At 48.6% G+C, this 19,419-nt stretch overlaps 1 protein-coding gene across 1 annotated transcript; it reads right to left on the bottom strand.

The window, feature by feature from the left end:
• Window positions 1–3,019: 3,019 nt before the first annotated feature.
• LOC135828063 (uncharacterized) lies at window positions 3,020–7,569 on the bottom strand. The gene is made up of 4 exons (XM_065340496.1): window positions 6,841–7,569; window positions 6,159–6,681; window positions 4,783–5,992; window positions 3,020–4,566 (listed from the first exon to the last, which is right to left on the bottom strand). The coding sequence occupies exons 1-4, from the start codon at window positions 7,567–7,569 to the stop codon at window positions 3,240–3,242; spliced, it is 3,789 nt and encodes a 1,262-aa protein (XP_065196568.1). The 3' UTR covers window positions 3,020–3,239.
• Between the last annotated feature and the right edge of the window lie 11,850 nt (window positions 7,570–19,419).

Raw genomic sequence — 19,419 nt, 5'->3', positions numbered from 1 at the left:
GCGCACACACACACACACACACACACACACACACACACACACACACACACACACACACACACACACACACACACACACACACACACACACACACACACACACACACACACACACTGGCATTATACGAAAGATTCATGTACTGCGCTTTATGTGTAAAGTATATTTCACATCACGCCTCAAAGCCTCGGTGTTGTGTGTGTGTGTGTGTGTGCACGCAAATGGATAAAATCCAGCACACTTGGAGACGGTTCGTGTAAAACCCAGCGATTTGGACAGGGTTGGCATGAAAATAAATCCCCCCAACTAGTGAGAGAGAGAGAGTTGACGATCGTACGTGCAACGTGCATGTGCATGTGTGACTATGGAGCGTCTTGTGGTTAGATTTAGCAAGGGGCTGCCGAAGAGCATTAGTCGCGTTGATCGGGATGCACGTCCGTTTTCGATACCGAAAGCGAAGCGAGCAAAGGCTCTCCAGTTCATGCAACGGCAGCCTCAACACATTGTGAAAAGAAGAAAGACGTCGTGGGAAGTAGTCGGTATAGCCCCTCATCAGCGCTCTCGAGATGTCGAGCTCAAAGGTTCAGGCAGCAGCAGCAGCAGCAGCAAGTACGGCGACTTCTTGAGAAACGCCAAGAAAGCTCTGGAGCACATACCTGAACATGCACTGAGCAGACTGTCTCGAGGCGAACTTCAAAAGCACCCGAGCGTCAAGGGCTTGTACGAGCGTCACTTCAAGCACAGTCCCGATCTTATCAACTACGAATCGGTCCTGAACGTGATCGCATCGGATCTGCTCGACTACGATGCTCGCACAGGAGCGGTTCGGGGGTCCATGGCCGACGTGAGGATGCAGAAGAAAGCTCCCGTCTCCACGCTCTCACTGAGCATCACACGGGATTCGGACTTCGATCGCATCATGCTGCAGATCTTATCGGATGAGCTAACACGACGGAGCATACCCATGGTGTTTTTGAAAAGCAGTTATTTCACAGCCAGAGTTCAGCTGCAGCAGCTCTTCGACGATAATCCATCCACGTTTGCAGGCGAGCTGGAAAGTGTACGACAACGCGTCGAGTCCACGATCTGGAGAGACTATGTAGCCTTGACGAACGAAACTAATCGCATTTACCTGGCTAAATACCCGTTCGAGAGGGTGGCACTGCGTGACCTCGGCCTCACGGCGCAATTGTCAGGTTTCTCGGGATTTCGAACCAAACTGGCCACCATCCTGCAGCTCTCGCTCACCGTCCCCGGCTCGGCAGGTAACAAGTTCAGAGGCCTGGAAGAGATGTCACAGACGTACGCAAGCACGGTGGAAGCGCAGCTCATGAACCCGGATCACTTCATGCACGGCTTGCACAGGGTTCTCACCACCGACAAAGACTTTGTGATTGGCGTGCTGAAAAACAACAACCACTCCATTCGAAAGGTTTATGCAATTCTCAGAGGAAATTCTCTATAGAGTATGAGGTTCACCGCACACACACACACACACACACACACACACGCTCAGCAGAATGGATGAACCGCTGAGCAACGAAGACGTCGAGGATCGTCTGCGGCACGTGAACGGATTTGTAGGTGTGTGCAGCTACGATTTGCTGGCTGATCTGCGCGATGGCGAGTTTTGTGTTGCCAACACGGATAACGTTTTACCACTGTACGATCCACCTCAGGGTGGACATCACTGGCTGACGGTATGTCGAGAGAAGAATCGCGTGCTGGTCTTTGACAGCTTTGGTCGCACGCTCGCTCGTATGGAGCAGGACTATCACGAGCCCGGTCTGGAGCGCTACTTTGCAGAAGCCTATTCCGATTGCACGCTCTGCACCAACACTCAGGTGCTACAGGACACAACGACTGCGGTGTGCGGGTATTATGCAGTTTTTGTCGGACGTCTCTTTTCCGAGGGTGGCATCGAGAAAACTCTACATGCACTGTCAAAGCTCTTCGACAGCGACACGCTTCACAACGATCGTAAGATTCTGGAAAAAGACGTCGCTCACGAGATCTCAGTCGGCGGCGCTAGCAGCACCAGCAGCAGCAGCAACACTCGCGATAGCTGGACGGATCGTCTGGCACGCGATCTGCACAGACCTCGACGCGTGCACTTTCCCCGCAGACCAGTGATTGTGCATGAGCTTGACAGTATTTGGAGTGCGGATCTAGTCGACATGCAGGCCTATGCGAAGTACAACGAGGAGATTCGACACTTGCTCACCGTGATTGATTTGTTCAGCAGATATGCGTGGGTGATACCTCTGAAGAGGAAAACCGGTGCCAGCGTGAGAGACGCTTTTCAAAGAATCACGAGTGACAGCGAACGCTCGCCCCGAAAACTATGGGTCGATGAGGGAACCGAGTTTTACAATGCAGTGCTCAAACGATGGCTGGCGGAGCGGGATATCGACATGTACAGTACGCACAACGAGGGTAAGGCCGTTGTCGTGGAGCGGTTCAACAGAACGCTCAAGTCGCGCATGTGGCAGCACTTTACCGCTAAATCGACCAACGTGTACATAGATGTACTGCCCAGACTGGTGCACGACTACAACAACAGCAAGCATCGCAGCATCCGTATGACACCCACGGAAGCTTCATTGAAAAGAAATGCACCGTTCGTACAGGATCACCCCCAAACGCATCGACCACGTGCAGACCCTCGCTACAGCGTAGATGATGAGGTTAGAATAGCAGTGAGCAAGCGTCATTTCGAAAAGGGCTACACGCCAAACTGGACCGAGGAGGTGTTCCTTATCGACCGTGTGCTGCCAACCCAGCCCGTCACCTATGGCATAAGAGATCTCATGAATGAGCCCATTCTTGGGAGCTTCTACGAACAGCAGTTGCAGAGGACCATGCAAACACAGTTTCGCGTGGACAAAGTCCTGCGCAGGCAGCGCGGACGGTTTCTGGTCAAGTGGAAAGGCTACCCGGACAAATTCAACTCATGGATCACCAAGGATCAATTTGAAAAACTCTGAGTCTTATATTCACCATCATCATCATCATCATCATGAATACAAAATCACTTGTACAGACATGTCAACATGCATACTAGTACTAGTACGATCATCATCACTTCACTCCGATAAATCCCATCAACTGAACAATGTAATGCATATTCCGTAATTGTTTATCATCATACCAATAATGAATGACATGTTTAACGTTTCACTGTGGAGAAACTGATGCTGCTGCTGCTGCTGCTGCTGCTGCTGCTGCTGCTGCTGCTGCTGCTACTGCACGTCTGACTGTGCAATGCGATGGTGACCGTATGCCAGCGTAGATACACCATCAGGCAGGATGTAGCGCTTGCTATCAAAAGGAGATAGAGACGTTTTGGTCATAGTCTCGGTGTAGACGCGGTGAGCATGACTCCGAATAGCTGTCATCGGATGAGCAGAGACGGTCCGGTGTGTCAGACATCGCTCATAGTCGCTCAGGGTGAACTGCTTTGTCACACTTCTTTTAACGCCTTTTGCACGCTGTCCGCTCTCCTCACCGTCATAGGCATACATCTTAGAGCGAAGCGCCACAAACCCAGTCATCAGACGTCCGCCCAGTTCGTCTTTAAACTTCCCGACGGTTTTCTTGTTCTGCTGGCTGTAAAGCGGGTTTTCAGACGGGTAGTTGCTCGTGTCATACTCGTCGATGGTGCTCATCATATCATCGTACAGATCGTCCGTGGCAAACTTCAGGACAAACGAGTCCGTGTCCGTGTAGAGCAAAGTGACACGCTCTGCGTAGCGAGCCTTCAGATGTGCGTAGTAGAACTCGTACATGAGCGCCTTGCTGAGATCAAGCACGCTCATGCCAACGTACACCGGTTTCTTTAGCGTTACCCTTAGCTTCCTGTTCTCCACGCCGATCAGACCGTTGTCGAACATCACGTGTCTGGCATAGGTGGGCTTTGCAACGGCCGTGAGGATCACGTCTTCATCATCTTCGACTCTCAGCAGACGGATGTTCACTCTCCTCCTCACGTTCTCCATTGTCTTGCCGAAGACCGCATTGTTCATAAGCTTAAAAAAGTCGCGCTCAAAATCGTTGGCTGCATTCTTTCTCAGATCGGTGTTCAGCTCGATGTAGGGCTTCATCCATGCCGACTGCTTGAACGATAACACTCGGTGCACGTTATCAATCTTCAGACCCAGCTTTACGTAGAGCTGTAGATTCCGATAGTGCAGGACGTAGCGTGTTTTTGGTAGCAGGTGAGGTACCAGCTTCGCGGCTGCGAGTCCAGTGATGGGGGTGCTCTCCAGCAGATCCAGCTGATACGGAGAGAGCATGTGTTCACCGATGCTGACCTTCTCCGGCGCTGGTGGATAATCGTTCAGAAGATCGTGAAGATGATCCGGTACCGAAAGATCGCACTCAACGATGTAGCCGTTTGACGCATCGCTAGGATGTTTGAGGATGTCGGCGAGAAGCTCACTGCTGGGAACGCTCCATTCAAAGTCGGATACGGGTAGGTGTTGACACATAGCCCAACCGTACAAATTATTCGCATCTAGGTACTGCAAATAGGTGGATGGCTTGCCTGCATCGTGTGTAGCCATGTATCTAATACAGTAGAGCATACGCGTGCGCACACACACACACACACACACGCACGCGCACACGCACACACGCGCACGCACACACACACACACACACACAGTAATTAGTAGGTGTATGTTATTTATGAGCTCGCAAGTATTTACACCACAAGTATTTATACATGTATAATTGCAATATAAAACCGAACAGAGTTACTTATACGCTTGCATGCGAACATACCTGTTGTTGGCCTTGGCATGACGATGAGAGGCCATCGATACCCCGCCTCGCAGACCACGCTCGATAAACAGGTGCATGTCCACGCAGCTCAGAAGAGATAGAGAGATACCAGTGAACTTCAGCAGTGCATCCCAGGCGAAACCCGGCAGGGTGTAATAATGCGCTGGGTCGAGACCGTAGGTACCCATCGCCGTGGCTCGGAAGGTCTCGAATACATCCGCGAGGAGATTCACGTCCGTGTCGAGATACAGGTCGTGGTAGTCTCCCATTGTCCGACACTGGAAGGCTGTCCATACCCGCTGAGCATGCTCGTAGTCGCTGTCGCTGATATGCTTCTCCGATAGCGCAGAGAAGAACTTCTCCTTTGGAGGGAGCGACGTATCTCCAAACCTCATCGTACAATCCATGTACTCGTATGGGTATACACCCTTTCGACGGAGAAGCTCAAACAAGTCGTCGGGGTTGACAGGAGTATCATCATCAGCATCGTCATCATCTCTGCCGGGATGGGAGACATCATCAGTGTCAGCGCAGACACTGACACCGCTGCAGACGCTTGTGTCGGTGGTGACGCTGCTGCTGCTGCTGGTGACGGTGCTGCTGGTACTGCTGCTGCTGCTGCTGCTGGCGCTGTTACCTCCATTCATCCGCCTTGCGTGAATCGCAGAGAGAGATCTCAGATGTTTGAACGACTCTCCAGGCGCATTGTTCACCAACTTGTCCAGTGATGCGTTCAAAAAGGCAAGGCTGTCCACGAAGCGAAATCTCCCCCAGCAAAACGACACGTAGCCTTCCATGTTGTTCGGAATCACCTTTATCTCACCCGCCTTCTTGAGTCCGCTTCTTCCACTGGGTTGCGTGATACTGCTCGTTTCACTCGTGGTGACACCGATCCGTGAAATTAGCATGTGTGCATCATAACCTTTAAGGTTGTGGAACACCACGGGAATTGGATGCGTCTCTGGTGTGATGCGTAGAAGAAGATTGCATGCGTTGTGTGCAGCACCGCGGAACTCTCCGCTGATGTGATCGTGATCTCTCACTCGATCGGCGTTGAGTGGCTTGTTGCAGATCCAGCACTCAGAAGCGTTAGCAAACCGTTGCCGCTCATCGTCCGTCATGGTCAACGACCGCTTTCTTTTGAGATCCTCGGTGATTCTCCCATCCTCGCTAGTCAACTGCTCGAAAAACGTCTCGATTGAGTCATCTCCTGGATAGCACACGTCCATATACACACACAACACACACACACACAACACACACTTCATGAGTTTGATGCAATTATAATATTATTATTATACATCAAATGGATACATCATAGTAGGAGCATTTTTACGGCATATCATTAAGAGTGTATGCAGTGCATTGAGACTCACCTCTGCACAGATATCGATTCGTAACCGTTCCATCTGAGCGGACTACCACGTAGGCAACACCGCAGGGGACGTGTTCTGCATTGCGAACCGTATGCTTTCCATGCTGCTCCGAGCTCGGTACGATAAGGCTCTCCGTATCGGCATAGATTACGTACGGCATCTTCATCCTACGCTGAACATCCTTGAATCTCAGCGTCTCTCCCGGTTCCGGTAGTTTCACTGCGGCAGGCTTGACATTCGTGCAGTAACGCTGGTGATTCCTCAGCGTTTCGGGGGTGCGGTGTCCTGACAAGCATCTCATGCAGAAGTGAGTCCGAGATCTGCACTTGCTCAAGTGAAAGCACAGACCGTTGAAGTTCTTGATCCAGCAGAAGTGATTCACCATCTCGTCGTAGATTAGCAGCAGGTTGATCACATCGCTATCATCGCCACTAATACTATCATAGTCCACCAGCTTCAGCGGGAAGAGGCACTCGCCTTCAAAGCCAAACACGTTGATGTGCAAGTTATTATTCTTCTCCACCTACACGCGTGAACAAGAAGCCGGAAAAAGCGCACAAATGAATGAGTGACTTACAAACACACACACACACACACACACACGCGCGCGCGCGCGCGCACAATTACACACGAGTGCACAGATATCGATCAAACAGATGCAATAGCGTTTCACAACGCCTACCTTATACACATCGGCGAGAGTCGCGGGAAACTCGACATCATCAAAGTCCAGATCCTGTGCATGCCGCACGTACTTGGTAACGCGATGAGCGTGCTGCTCCGCCGGGTGGAGTGCTGATAAGAGCGCCCATTTCAAGCATTGCTCATCATCATTCTGAACATTGATGATGCTCCTGGTCTTAGCGATCTTGTCCGGGAGAGGTAAGTACGAAGAGCCACGCATAGGCTTATACTTTGCAATGTCGATGTTGATGCTTTTCACTCCAGTCACCGTCCATCCCGAGCCAGCCTGTATCCACGCATCGAGTTTACCGATGATCTTACCAAATGCGCCGGGTAGCTGATCGTCAACGTTGGATGGGTTCAGCATGATCATAGGTCGACTGCGGAAGAAAGGTGATGCTGAAAAGATTTCACCCGCAGCATCGCTTCTCTCAAGCGTAACGCAAACGACCACGACCGCTTTGTACTGGTGTTCTTCAAGCTCGCTCTTCATCACACCTCGCACGTCCGGTGCTACTTCGTTGAACACCGACATCACATCTCTATGATCATCACTCAGTGCGGCTCGGTACTCTTGGAGATAACCTCGAGGTGCGCTACGTCTCAGCTCAAAGAGCGAATCATCTGCAACTCTCGCACTCTTTGATGGGGGAGGAGCAGTATTCTCCTCCTCCTTCTCTTCCTCCTCCTCCTCCTCCTCCTCCCCTGAAGAGTGAGCGCGCTTCATCTTGAAAGATCTCCTCGCCGATGGCTAATTCGGCGTTGAAGAAATGAACTTTTATACCTTGTACACCTGGATCTTGTGCACGACATCAGCATATACATACACTTCGATCCATGATGTAATTAGTCCCTCTTCGGATTACGACGTGTGAGGAGCATTCCTGCACATACTCATCGACTTGTCATGGGCAAGTACTTTTATTGACACGTTAGCATGCAAGTCCTAACTTGTTTAGTGCGATGCTATAAATGGAGACATTGACGTATTGGTAGAGCTGCACGCGCGACAGATGACATGTGCACTCATTCTTTCTGCACGTGCTCCTACCCAGAACACCTAGTACTAGTAGTACAATGTTCCTAGCACAACACAGCCTCGCTGCAGCTCACGCGTGGGGGAACTAATTTACATTGCACATGCATGGCATGGCATACGTCTGACAGCTCATGACTGAGTGATGCACAGTGCGGGAAGAAGGAGCAAAATGCATCTACTAGTACTAGACTCTGCACCAACTGTTGCTGTTCATTTGAATGAGAAAGAACGAGTAGAGAAAGAAAGACGGCGGTAGCAACAGCAGCAACAGCTCAAGCAAGCAACAACAACAACAACAACAACCAGGTAAGAGTCCCGCTGCAATGGTGTATAAATTGCAATAAACCCACCAAGGCTAACCGCAGTGCATATGCATGCCTGTTTGTTTAGATATGGAATCGAGAATTACCCGCATCGTCACGACTGTTCGATACACATACACGGACAACGTCGTTGTAGGACACAACGGCATTCGACTGACACTGGTTAAGATCAAGACAACAAAACAATCCTGGTACACGGACGGGCATTCCACCCGCTCCACAAAAATTACTAGAAAATACCAAGTTATGAATCCTGAACATGCTGATGAACTTGTCCCTCCACACCAGTAAGAGATGTAACTTAGTTTTACTATTCATTGCAAACGAGCGTATTTCAATGTGATGTAGTAATATTCATTTTATAATGCAAACACGATAGTAAACGAACATACTTTAATGTGATGTAGTATTCATTGTATAAAACATTTGCGTATAATTATTAAACTGCCTCGTAAATGATTTTGAGCAATACGTGCATCTGTACAAAAGTAATTATCTCGTAGTAATAGCTATATCAATTATCTCATTGTATACGTGTAGTTTGTGATAAAGGGAAAATGATTTAGAGCAATACGTGCATCTGTACAAAAGAGTAATTATCTCGTCATAATCTGTTTCAATCATTATCTCATTGTATACGTGTAGTTTGTGACAACGTCACACCAACATCAAACGCATGGCAGAGCTGTGTGTGTGTGTGTGTGTGTGTGTGTGTGTGTGTGTGTGTGTGCATGGTACATACGTAAAGTTAAACATTATACATCGTGGAACAGCTCATTTAGCGCGTCGTCGTCTTCGTCGTCGCTGCTAGCTGTGGTTGAACTCCACTTCTCCGAGAAACGCTCCGTCAATTTTCCGAGCTCTTCGTCAGGAATGACGAAGGTTTCTCCGTCGCCTTCAGTCATACCTCTCATGCTTGCTCCGGTCTTGGGGATCTTGTCCACCGGACAAGCGCTGATTGTGCATTTATACTTCTTAGCATCCCGCCACCAAGATACGGCCGACACGAAGATTGCGTACTGCGCCACCTTGTTCATGGTGAAATCATCGGCACAAAGAGTTGACGTCATCTTCATGTAGACATCGACGCCAACCTTCTTACCCCCAGCGACGGGGGATGACAGCTTTGTCGGGAAGAAGTTCGTAGATATCTTCTTCACCCGCTCGGATGAAATAGCTCGCCGAATCGACGGTGACACCTTTATCACCGTCTTGACGATTTCCGCCAGGTCCACGGGCAGTTCGATCGTAACTTGGGAGTACTTCCCTTTTCTGGCTATCCCGTCTGCAACGAAGACGGGTACCGTGGTTTCAGGATAAAAAAAGTCGCACCTGGTGCGAGATCTGGGTAGGTGCGACCCCTTCCCTTGTGCCTCGTCTGGAGGCCCTTCTCCACGCCATCATTAATGAAAATTTTGGGAAAAGTTGTGGAAAACATATCTTTTTATGGCTGAGCAGGCTAGAGAGTTAATTCGTTAAAACTTGGAAGGGATAAGTGATACCGAGTGGAGGAAGGGATGAGGTTTTATAGCTAGCAGATGAATGAGGATGGGTATCTGCGCGACAATAGGTAATGCCGGCTGGTCGGGTGGACACTAGTCAAAACAGCTGCTTGGTCGGGTGGGGTGCTGGATGCACCAGCTGCTTAACGGCTTGAGACAACGCCGTCGTGCACGTTCGTTCCCACCCTACTCTATGGCAAAAAGACGATTCGCTCATCATCTCGGTATGCATGCGTCTGCATTTTCATCGTCACGAGGTGAGCGCTCGTGGTCTCGGTATGCATGCGTTTGCATTTTCTCCATCACGAGGTGGGCAAATAATTGTCCCACAAGCCGCTTGAGACGATGCCGCCGTGCGTGTTTGTTCATAACGGTGCAAACTCCGAGGTGAGCACTCCTCATCGTCATCGTCTCGGTATGCATGCGCTTGCATTTTCATCGTCACGAGGTGAGCGCTCGTGGTCTCGGTATGCATGCGTTTGCATTTTCTCCATCACGAGGTGGGCAAATAATTGTCCCACAAGCCGCTTGAGACGATGCCGCCGTGCGTGTTTGTTCATAACGGTGCAAACTCCGAGGTGAGCACTCCTCGTCGTCATCGTCTCGGTATGCATGCGCTTGCATTTTCTCCATCACGAGGTGAGGCAATTGTCCACAAACAGCTTGAGACAATACTGCCGCGCACATTTGTTCTCAAACTAGTGCCAACGCTCTTTCTGTATGCTTCCACGGGAAAACCTCTAAGACCTTACATGTACATGTACAACACAGTCAAGCACTTAAAGTAACTACACGGACAGACTTGACAACTTGTCTTCGGCATTGTTCTACCTGTCCGACAAGTTCGTGCATGACAAGTACTCGCAGACCGTGAATAGTTAGCGTAGATCCATGCACTTGAGCGCACATCACTTCACCTTTACCCAAACACGACGCTAGACGGCTGATGCATCGCATCATTCATTCATTTCAGATGTATCGCAGGTGATCGTCTTCTTCACAGGACTACATCCTGAGTACATGTTCTCTCTCTCTTCGAGTAGCACGCAAGTGATCGTCTTCTTCGCAGTGGTACCTCTCTTCAATTTGTCATTGCCGGCTAGCCTGTTGCTTCATGCAGAGTCGAGCAGGCTTGCAACGGTGATGGATTGTTTTGCTCGTGGAGTATCAGGTTTGGTGGTGCGGTGGTGGTGGTGCTCACCGTGATACTCCAGAGGGAAAGCAGAGTTTGTTGCACGCACACAGTTTAACAAATAATGATAAAAACAGAGTTTGTAATAAAAATAAAAGACATTTCATTGATACAGTTTTAAATTTTTTTTTTTTTTTTTTTTTTTTTTGTAACAGCATAACAAAAGGGTTTGCTCCCCACGCATAACAAACACTTTTCAAAGTTACCGTCACACTTTTCAAAGTTTCCGTCACACTTTTCAAAGTTACCGTCACACTTTCTACAAAAGTTATGGTAACACAACTACATCGCAGTACACGGGTGTTACACGTGATCTTGTAACACTATTTGACGGATGTCACGGTAAAGTAATCAAGGTCAAACCACAAATTGACAGGGTCAAACCACAGCCTGTCAAAAACATGACAAGGTCACTTCCGGGTCAACTTTGGCCTCAAACCCTCCTGTTACCTTCTACTCCGCTTGCATGTCTTTATCTCTATACATTTCCTCATATCATTTTCTTCATCTTTCTGTGAGAACCGGACCTATAGGCCGGTAAGAAGGCAATCATGCCTGTGCAATTGGTGAAGTAAAATAAAAGTCAACAACAACAACAACAACGCACCAGCTGGTAAACTCGCCAACTTTCAAGCGCACTTTTCTGCACTGTACAGTTTTTGCGATAAGGTCTGTTTTCTCATCTGACGGATTTAACAGTAGTATGTAAAAAGCGGGTTCTGGCGCATTTTTTGACCTTTGACCTTTGGGCCAAATAAGGCAGACAGTGTTGGGCGCGCTTGGTCTGGCCCCGCGACTAGTAGCATGTGACTTGCGCAACACAGAGAAGGTCTGATGCTGAAATCAACACCCCAATCGGCCAATGCGATGGAGAATAGTCACGGAGTACCAGCAACTCCTGGGCGATCGTTCTCGAGTGCCTCCTGGCGGATTATTATTATTATTATTATTATTATTACGAAGTAGTGGTTGCGACTTTGGCGATGATTTGTAAGAAAGGTTTGCTCCCCACACCGGAGCTCGCGCTATTCCGCCGACTTTACTTGACACTTGACTGACTCACGACTGCCATCCAGAGCACACGAGAAGTCCATCGAACCTTCGACTCGGCAAACCTGCAAGAAAGCACCACTCCCTGCTCAATACACAGTGTTTCGGGGAATTCACCCCTCATCAGTTGAGCTTGAGTAGGCTGAGGAAGATTGTGCCTGAAGAGCACCACTTATATAGTGCTCTCCAGGCACAAACATCACCAGGGATACAAACTTACAGAGACGCTCCGCTTCCAGCGCGATAAACACCTCGTGAACACCAGATAGCAGCGTGAGTCAGTGTCGCTCCTGGACGGTGAGACAGACGTCGAGGACCCTCGGTCATTCGCAACGCTGTCACCTCCAAACCTCTCTCTCTGTCTCACCGTCCAGGAGCGACACTGACTCACGCTGCTATCTGGTGTTCACGAGGTGTTTATCGCGCTGGAAGCGGAGCGTCTCTGTAAGTTTGTATCCCTGGTGATGTTTGTGCCTGGAGAGCACTATAATTATAAGTGGTGCTCTTCAGGCACAATCTTCCTCAGCCTACTCAAGCTCAACTGATGCGGGGTGAATTCCCCGAAACACTGTGTATTGAGCAGGGAGTGGTGCTTTCTTGCAGGTTTGCCGAGTCGAAGGTTCGATGGACTTCTCGTGTGCTCTGGATGGCAGTCGTGAGTCAGTCAAGTGTCAAGTAAAGTCGGCGGAATAGCGCGAGCTCCGGTGTGGGGAGCAAACCTTTCTTACAAATCATCGCCGAAGTCGCAACCACTACTTTGTACTGTTGTGCCCAGCGCGGGCTTGCGGCTAGTTGGTTTGGAGGTGACAGCGTTGCGAATGACCGAGGGTCCTCGACGTCTGTCTCACCGTCCAGGAGCGACACTGACTCACGCTGCTATCTGGTGTTCACGAGGTGTTTATCGCGCTGGAAGCGGAGCGTCTCTGTAAGTTTGTATCCCTGGTGATGTTTGTGCCTGGAGAGCACTATATAAGTGGTGCTCTTCAGGCACAATCTTCCTCAGCCTACTCAAGCTCAACTGATGAGGGGTGAATTCCCCGAAACACTGTGTATTGAGCAGGGAGTGGTGCTTTCTTGCAGGTTTGCCGAGTCGAAGGTTCGATGGACTTCTCGTGTGCTCTGGATGGCAGTCGTGAGTCAGTCAAGTGTCAAGTAAAGTCGGCGGAATAGCGCGAGCTCCGGTGTGGGGAGCAAACCTTTCTTACAAATCATCGCCGAAGTCGCAACCACTACATCGTACTGTTGTGCCCAGCGCGGGCTTGCGGCTAGTTGGTTTGGAGGTAGTGTCAGCCCAAATTTGCTCGAGACTTTTCGATATTATGCCGCATAATTTTGCTGCACTTCTTTCGATATTATGCTTGGCATTTCCGGGCGAAGACGGTATTTTGCTCTGATTATGCTCACTGACAGCTTCAAAAACGCCAAATTTGGACCAAATTTTGGAGAAAATTTCAGAAAAACATCGAAATTTGCTCGGTTTTGCTGGGTTCACATTTTAAAGTGTGAAGATTGACCTCACAATGCTCATTACCAAGCTGCCGTGCAAAGGAATTTAGTTTTGAGCATGGACCTAGTACAATACTCGCATGTACCTCTGGCGCTGGACATGAAACTTCGAGTATCCGCGAAATCGCGGTGAAAATCTCCAAAAATATCGAAATTATGCTCCAAATATGCCGGGCAATTCTTTTTCTAAAATGTTTCGATATTATGCCAAAAGAATTGCCGGCAAATTTGGGCTGACACTATTTGGAGGTGACAGCGTTGCGAATGACCGAGGGTCCTCGACGTCTGTCTCACCGTCCAGGAGCGACACTGACTCACGCTGCTATCTGGTGTTCACGAGGTGTTTATCGCGCTGGAAGCGGAGCGTCTCTGTAAGTTTGTATCCCTGGTGATGTTTGTGCCTGGAGAGCACTATATGAGTGGTGCTCTTCAGGCACCACAATCTTCCTCAGCCTACTCAAGCTCAACTGATGAGGGGTGAATTCCCCGAAACACTGTGTATTGAGCAGGGAGTGGTGCTTTCTTGCAGGTTTGCCGAGTGGAAGGTTCGATGGACTTGTCGTGTGCTCTGGATGGCAGTCGTGAGTCAGTCAAGTGTCAAGTAAAGTCGGCGGAATAGCGCGAGCTCCGGTGTGGGGAGCAAACCGTTCTTACAAATCATCGCCGAAGTCGCAACCACTACTTCGTACTGTTGTGCCCAGCGCGGGCTTGCGGCTAGTTGGTTTGGAGGTGACAGCGTTGCGAATGACCGAGGGTCCTCGACGTCTGTCTCACCGTCCAGGAGCGACACTGACTCACGCTGCTATCTGGTGTTCACGAGGTGTTTATCGCGCTGGAAGCGGAGCGTCTCTGTAAGTTTGTATCCCTGGTGATGTTTGTGCCTGGAGAGCACTATATAAGTGGTGCTCTTCAGGCACAATCTTCCTCAGCCTACTCAAGCTCAACTGATGAGGGGTGAATTCCCCGAAACACTGTGTATTGAGCAGGGAGTGGTGCTTTCTTGCAGGTTTGCCGAGTCGAAGGTTCGATGGACTTCTCGTGTGCTCTGGATGGCAGTCGTGAGTCAGTCAAGTGTCAAGTAAAGTCGGCGGAATAGCGCGAGCTCCGGTGTGGGGAGCAAACCTTTCTTACAAATTATTATTACTATTATTATTATGAAATGACCCAAAGGCAATGTGCCTATCGAGGGGTTCATTTGATTGAAAGAACAGTAGATGTAGATGTATGTACAAAGAGAAGTAGGGATTGATGAGGAGAGAAATGGGGAAAATCAACTGCAAGGTGGCGGAATTCCGTTGATTGCATAAGCATAGTCAGCTGTAAATTTCCTGAGGGCAGCTTTGAACTTATAGAGCGAGGCTTCCGATGTTAGACTGGGGGGTAAACAGTTCCATAGAATAGCAGTTCGGAACATGAAGAGAGACTTAGACAATGATTTTTTTCGGGATTGAAACCACTGCAATCGCTGTTTCCTTCGCAGAATTTCAGTAAACTCGTCATCCAGAAATTCGTGCAGAAAGCACCAGCATCGCGCCGTCCAGTTTGCTGATCTCTCTCGCAGTCGTTCACGATGTGGCGGTTCACGAATCAAGATTACAGAATGGATCGCCGAGAAGTAGTTGATCGAAATAAATAACCACCCCTCAGGTCGCCTTTCAGGCGACAACCTGGCTGGAAAACTGAAGCGCAGAAAGGGTGAATTGTTCTGCTGATACGGTGCGTGAATGGTGCGGAGTTCTCGGAGCCGCGATCACGATGCGTCATCGCTACATCAAGCTAATGCTAGTAAAGCTCCGTCACAAGATCTCCCGTCTCCGGCTCCGGGGCCAGTGGATTCGTAAAAGTATTTAGAACTACTACTACTAAACAGGGAAGAGCACGCATGGTTAGACATGTGTTGACATAATGTCGATACAGATCTGATTCAGTACGCGCCACCCGTAAGGCTGGAAAACTGAAGCGCAGAAAGGGTGAACTGTTCTGCGGATACGGTGCGTGAATGGTGCGGAGTTCTCGGAGCCGCGATCGCGATGCGTCATCGCTACATCAAGCTTATGCTAAAGATCCGTCACAAGATATCCCGTCTCCGGCTCCGAGGCCAGTGCCGGCAGTGGATTCGTAAAAGTTACTAAAGAGGGAAGAGCACGCATGGTTGTGTCGACATGTCATGTCGACACAGATCTGATTCAGTACGCGCGCGGCACACGGTGATGAGAAGTGATTTTTTATGCGTGGTGGTGTCGCCCCATTTGAATTGAAGGTGTCGTGGGAGCGTCAGGCGAAAACACCTACAGCCACCATTCTGGCACGAGGAGGAGGCGAAGCCGATCGTCCAAATCGTGCCGATGGAGTGTAAAAATCAAGGAAGCGCAGCGTAGCTTGGAGGAGATGAAAAAAATGTCGACGTTTTGCAGGGGGACGCACTTGCAGATGCGCCCTGGGACACCAGCAGCGATGAAAACTATAAGGTCAGGCCACACAGTTGTTATCTATCTACCGTCTCTTGGTTGATTTTTTAGTACAGGTGCTCCTTTGTACATATGCTTGAGTTTTGAAGTGAAGCGCACATTTTAATAAGTCGGACCAAGTAGAATACTGGATATGGGGATCATAAACATAATAATGAAGATGTTGGTGTTTTTTCCGTGACCCACTCCACCCCTCCTCCCGTTCCACCTCGCCATGCAATTTTTTCGAAAATGGGCATGCTCACACACGTCACAAAGGTCAGTTCTTGATAGATACGATACATATTACAAAGAATAATCATAATGGAACGAACACTGAAGATCGCAATGGAGAGGAGGAGGAGGAAGGTAGTATTTTACTTTATAAAATTCAGTGTCTTTCCCTCAAACCAGTGAAAATTCAGTTCTTGTTGCGTAGGTAGTATTTACTATATAAAATTCAGTGTCTATCCCTTAAACCAGGGAAAATTCAGTTCTTGTTGACATCATCATGATTTCATCAAGCTCAGGTATCAGATGAGAGACTACAAAGTTTACTCTTCGAATAAAATGTACATGTGAGGATTGATTAACCCATGACCTCTTTCGTGACACACAGTACGAGGTGGAGTTATCGGACGCTCTGATGTACACTAATGCCCCTAATGGTTCCAGATAAGTAAGCAGAGTTACTCTGAACTAAAAATGTTACATGCACACTACCTTCCTCTTCTCCATTGCAATGGTGACAACAGGGTTCAAATCATCATAGTCGGCCTCATGACGCGTGCGTTTGGTCTTCGACTCGTCACGAAAGCTGCGATCACGCACTGTGCAGGTGCCGTCTGCGGCCACATCGATGGTGTTCATCTCGACGTTGACCTTCGTGATGCTTGTGGGCACGGCCTTCAGTTTCATCAGGGGCGACTCCACGAGTTTTAAATCCGACAAACGAATGCAGATGCTGACGTTGATCATGTTGATGATTCTCATAAATTCAGGAACGTCGATTTCTTCTGTTTCTTGAAATATGTTCTGGTTGCGTATCGTAATTCTCTCATCAACATACTGGGTGGCCCGGACGTAATTCTCCTTGGGTTCCAGCATGAGATGCAATAGCACGGAATCATCGGCTTCGCTGAGATCACCGAAGTCGGTTACATCAACATCTTGTGGTAGGAGAATCGGACATTGGCCAGCATCAAACTTGCCGTTACTGATTCGAATCAGAAACTCCCCAATGGCGCTTGGTGTCATATCTTGACGACTAGCCAGTCCATCGTCAAGAATATCCTCCAACTCGTGCCTCGGTATGAAGCACTGTATTTTCCTGATCTCAATCTGATGACACACGGAATAAAAGGAATACATTCCAGTATAATGGCTGCTGGGGTTGGTGTGAGGGCAGGTCCTCATCAACCGGCGGGATAAACGGCGTGTCAGTTGTCAACCAACGGATTGGTGTGCTACATCTGGAGCTACTCATTCTGGTTGATAAAGAGACTACAGTTGAATGAGTGACTAATCCTCTATGTATTCGGTTATAATGTCAATAGATTGATGAGGTTAAAGGTCATGCTGAATGTAGGTGACGACCTTGGAGAACACGGTGAAAACGGTGGGTGCCAAAACCAAAAAGTTGCTCGCGGCATGCCGTGTCTTTTTTGTTGTTGTTCGCATTCGGAATCTTTCGATTGGGATAAGTCAATTAGTTTTTCATCTATGTCCGTGATCGAAAGGTCCATGAGGTGTAGAATTATTCTAGCTTTCCTCTCGTATAATTCTTTTCGACATACAACATTTCTTACTATGGGTGGACTTGCAAATGATCCCACTTACGGGCTCACCGCACCTCAGTAAGTGGGTGAGGACAAGGTGCAGAAAAAGGATCGACGGCATATCAGGGTATCCGTCCTGGGACCGTCTGAGGCATCGAATCAACAACCCATCATTGCGCGAAATCCCGCATCTACATGTATGAGCGACATCCACATAAACTGCTGGGACCATGGTTGTGTACTCGAATCTCATTCTGACCACCCTTTTTTTCTTTTTTTTTCTCTTTGATCGAGCATTCTTCAAGTAAAGTTCGGTAGACAGTCAATCAACGTGGCCGTGGCCGATGCCCGAGGACAAATATTTAATGAGTCTAGCTGGAGTTTTTGCGTGGTACAGGATGACCAGACAATGACATGACTGGATTATCCCATGAGTACGAGGGGTTTAAGGCCGGATATGTTCACGAGTGTGTCAGCACGAGGGAAAATATAAGGGACACGGTATACACAGAGTAGATCTACGAATGTTATAATCCATTTATCCCATGGTACGAAACGATTTGGGCCATTTCAGCCAATCAGCAACCGTTCTGAGCAGGGAGTTGTATTGTACTACTCCCTGGTCCTGAGCGGGGGTATATAGAGCGATATACCCCGCCGGGGTCAACAATATACCCCGCTGGGGTCACTGGGTCAATAATATACCCCACTGGGGTCGCGAATATTCCCCGGATCACGCCAGTAAGGAAGATTTTAGTGCTTGTCACGCTGTATCTGGGACAATACATGGGATAAATGGATTATACCATTCGTACTCTGTGTATACCGTGTTCCTTATATTTTCCCTCGTGCTAACGCACTCATGAAAATATTTGGTGGTATACCCCTCGTACTCATGGGATAATCCATACTTATCCCATGTACTGTCCCAAATAGAGCATGACCAGCACTAAAATCTCCCTTATTTACTCTCTGGCGTGACCCGGGGAATATTCGTGACCCGAGCGGGGAATATCGCTCTATATTCCCCTGCTCAGAACGGTCGCTTATTGGCTGAAATGGCCCAAATCGTTTCGTACCATGGGATAAATAAAAAATATAGATACATTGCGACGATCCAATCTGCACAACGTTTCGTAGTACCGCACGCACGACGGTAAGTACAATTCTTGTGATTTCAAATTGTTTGTGATCTGCATTGTCGCGGACAGGACGGATATACAGCAACAGCACGACACCCGTTATACCAGGCAGTAACCATCAGTCACCTGGATCGCGTTCTTCAGATCACACGGTAAGCGAGGCAGTGAACATGAAGAAATGAAGAATGAATGATTGAAAACTCAATTATTCAAAAATCTCAGAAATGTTGAATGTAAAAACACTAATAACAAGGAAAGTGACTTACTTCGATGGTAAAATACAAAGCGAATGTTCCTCGTATGGACCCGGTTCTTGCTGAATCAGCCACACTGTGGAACCATGTGATTGATTCTACAAGCGATGGCTACCTGCTCCTCACCGATCAGTCTCCACGACGGTGGTAAAGTCACCAAAAATACAAAATTTGAATATATTGTACATGCATGCAATTGCAATAGAAATTTGTGATGAGTACGTCGAGTGACCATTCCAAAAATATAAAGCCATTGCGCAAGCTGTCACCCCGAAATCTCGTTCATTGGTGCCCAGGGCAACCCAGAGCTGGAAAGTGTGAGTGATGACATCAAGAGTACATGA

This window comes from Sycon ciliatum, chromosome 12 (assembly GCF_964019385.1).
Source record: "Sycon ciliatum chromosome 12, ocSycCili1.1, whole genome shotgun sequence".
Lineage (NCBI taxonomy): Eukaryota > Metazoa > Porifera > Calcarea > Leucosolenida > Sycettidae > Sycon > Sycon ciliatum.
This window is presented reverse-complemented; position numbering and strand designations above follow the sequence as displayed.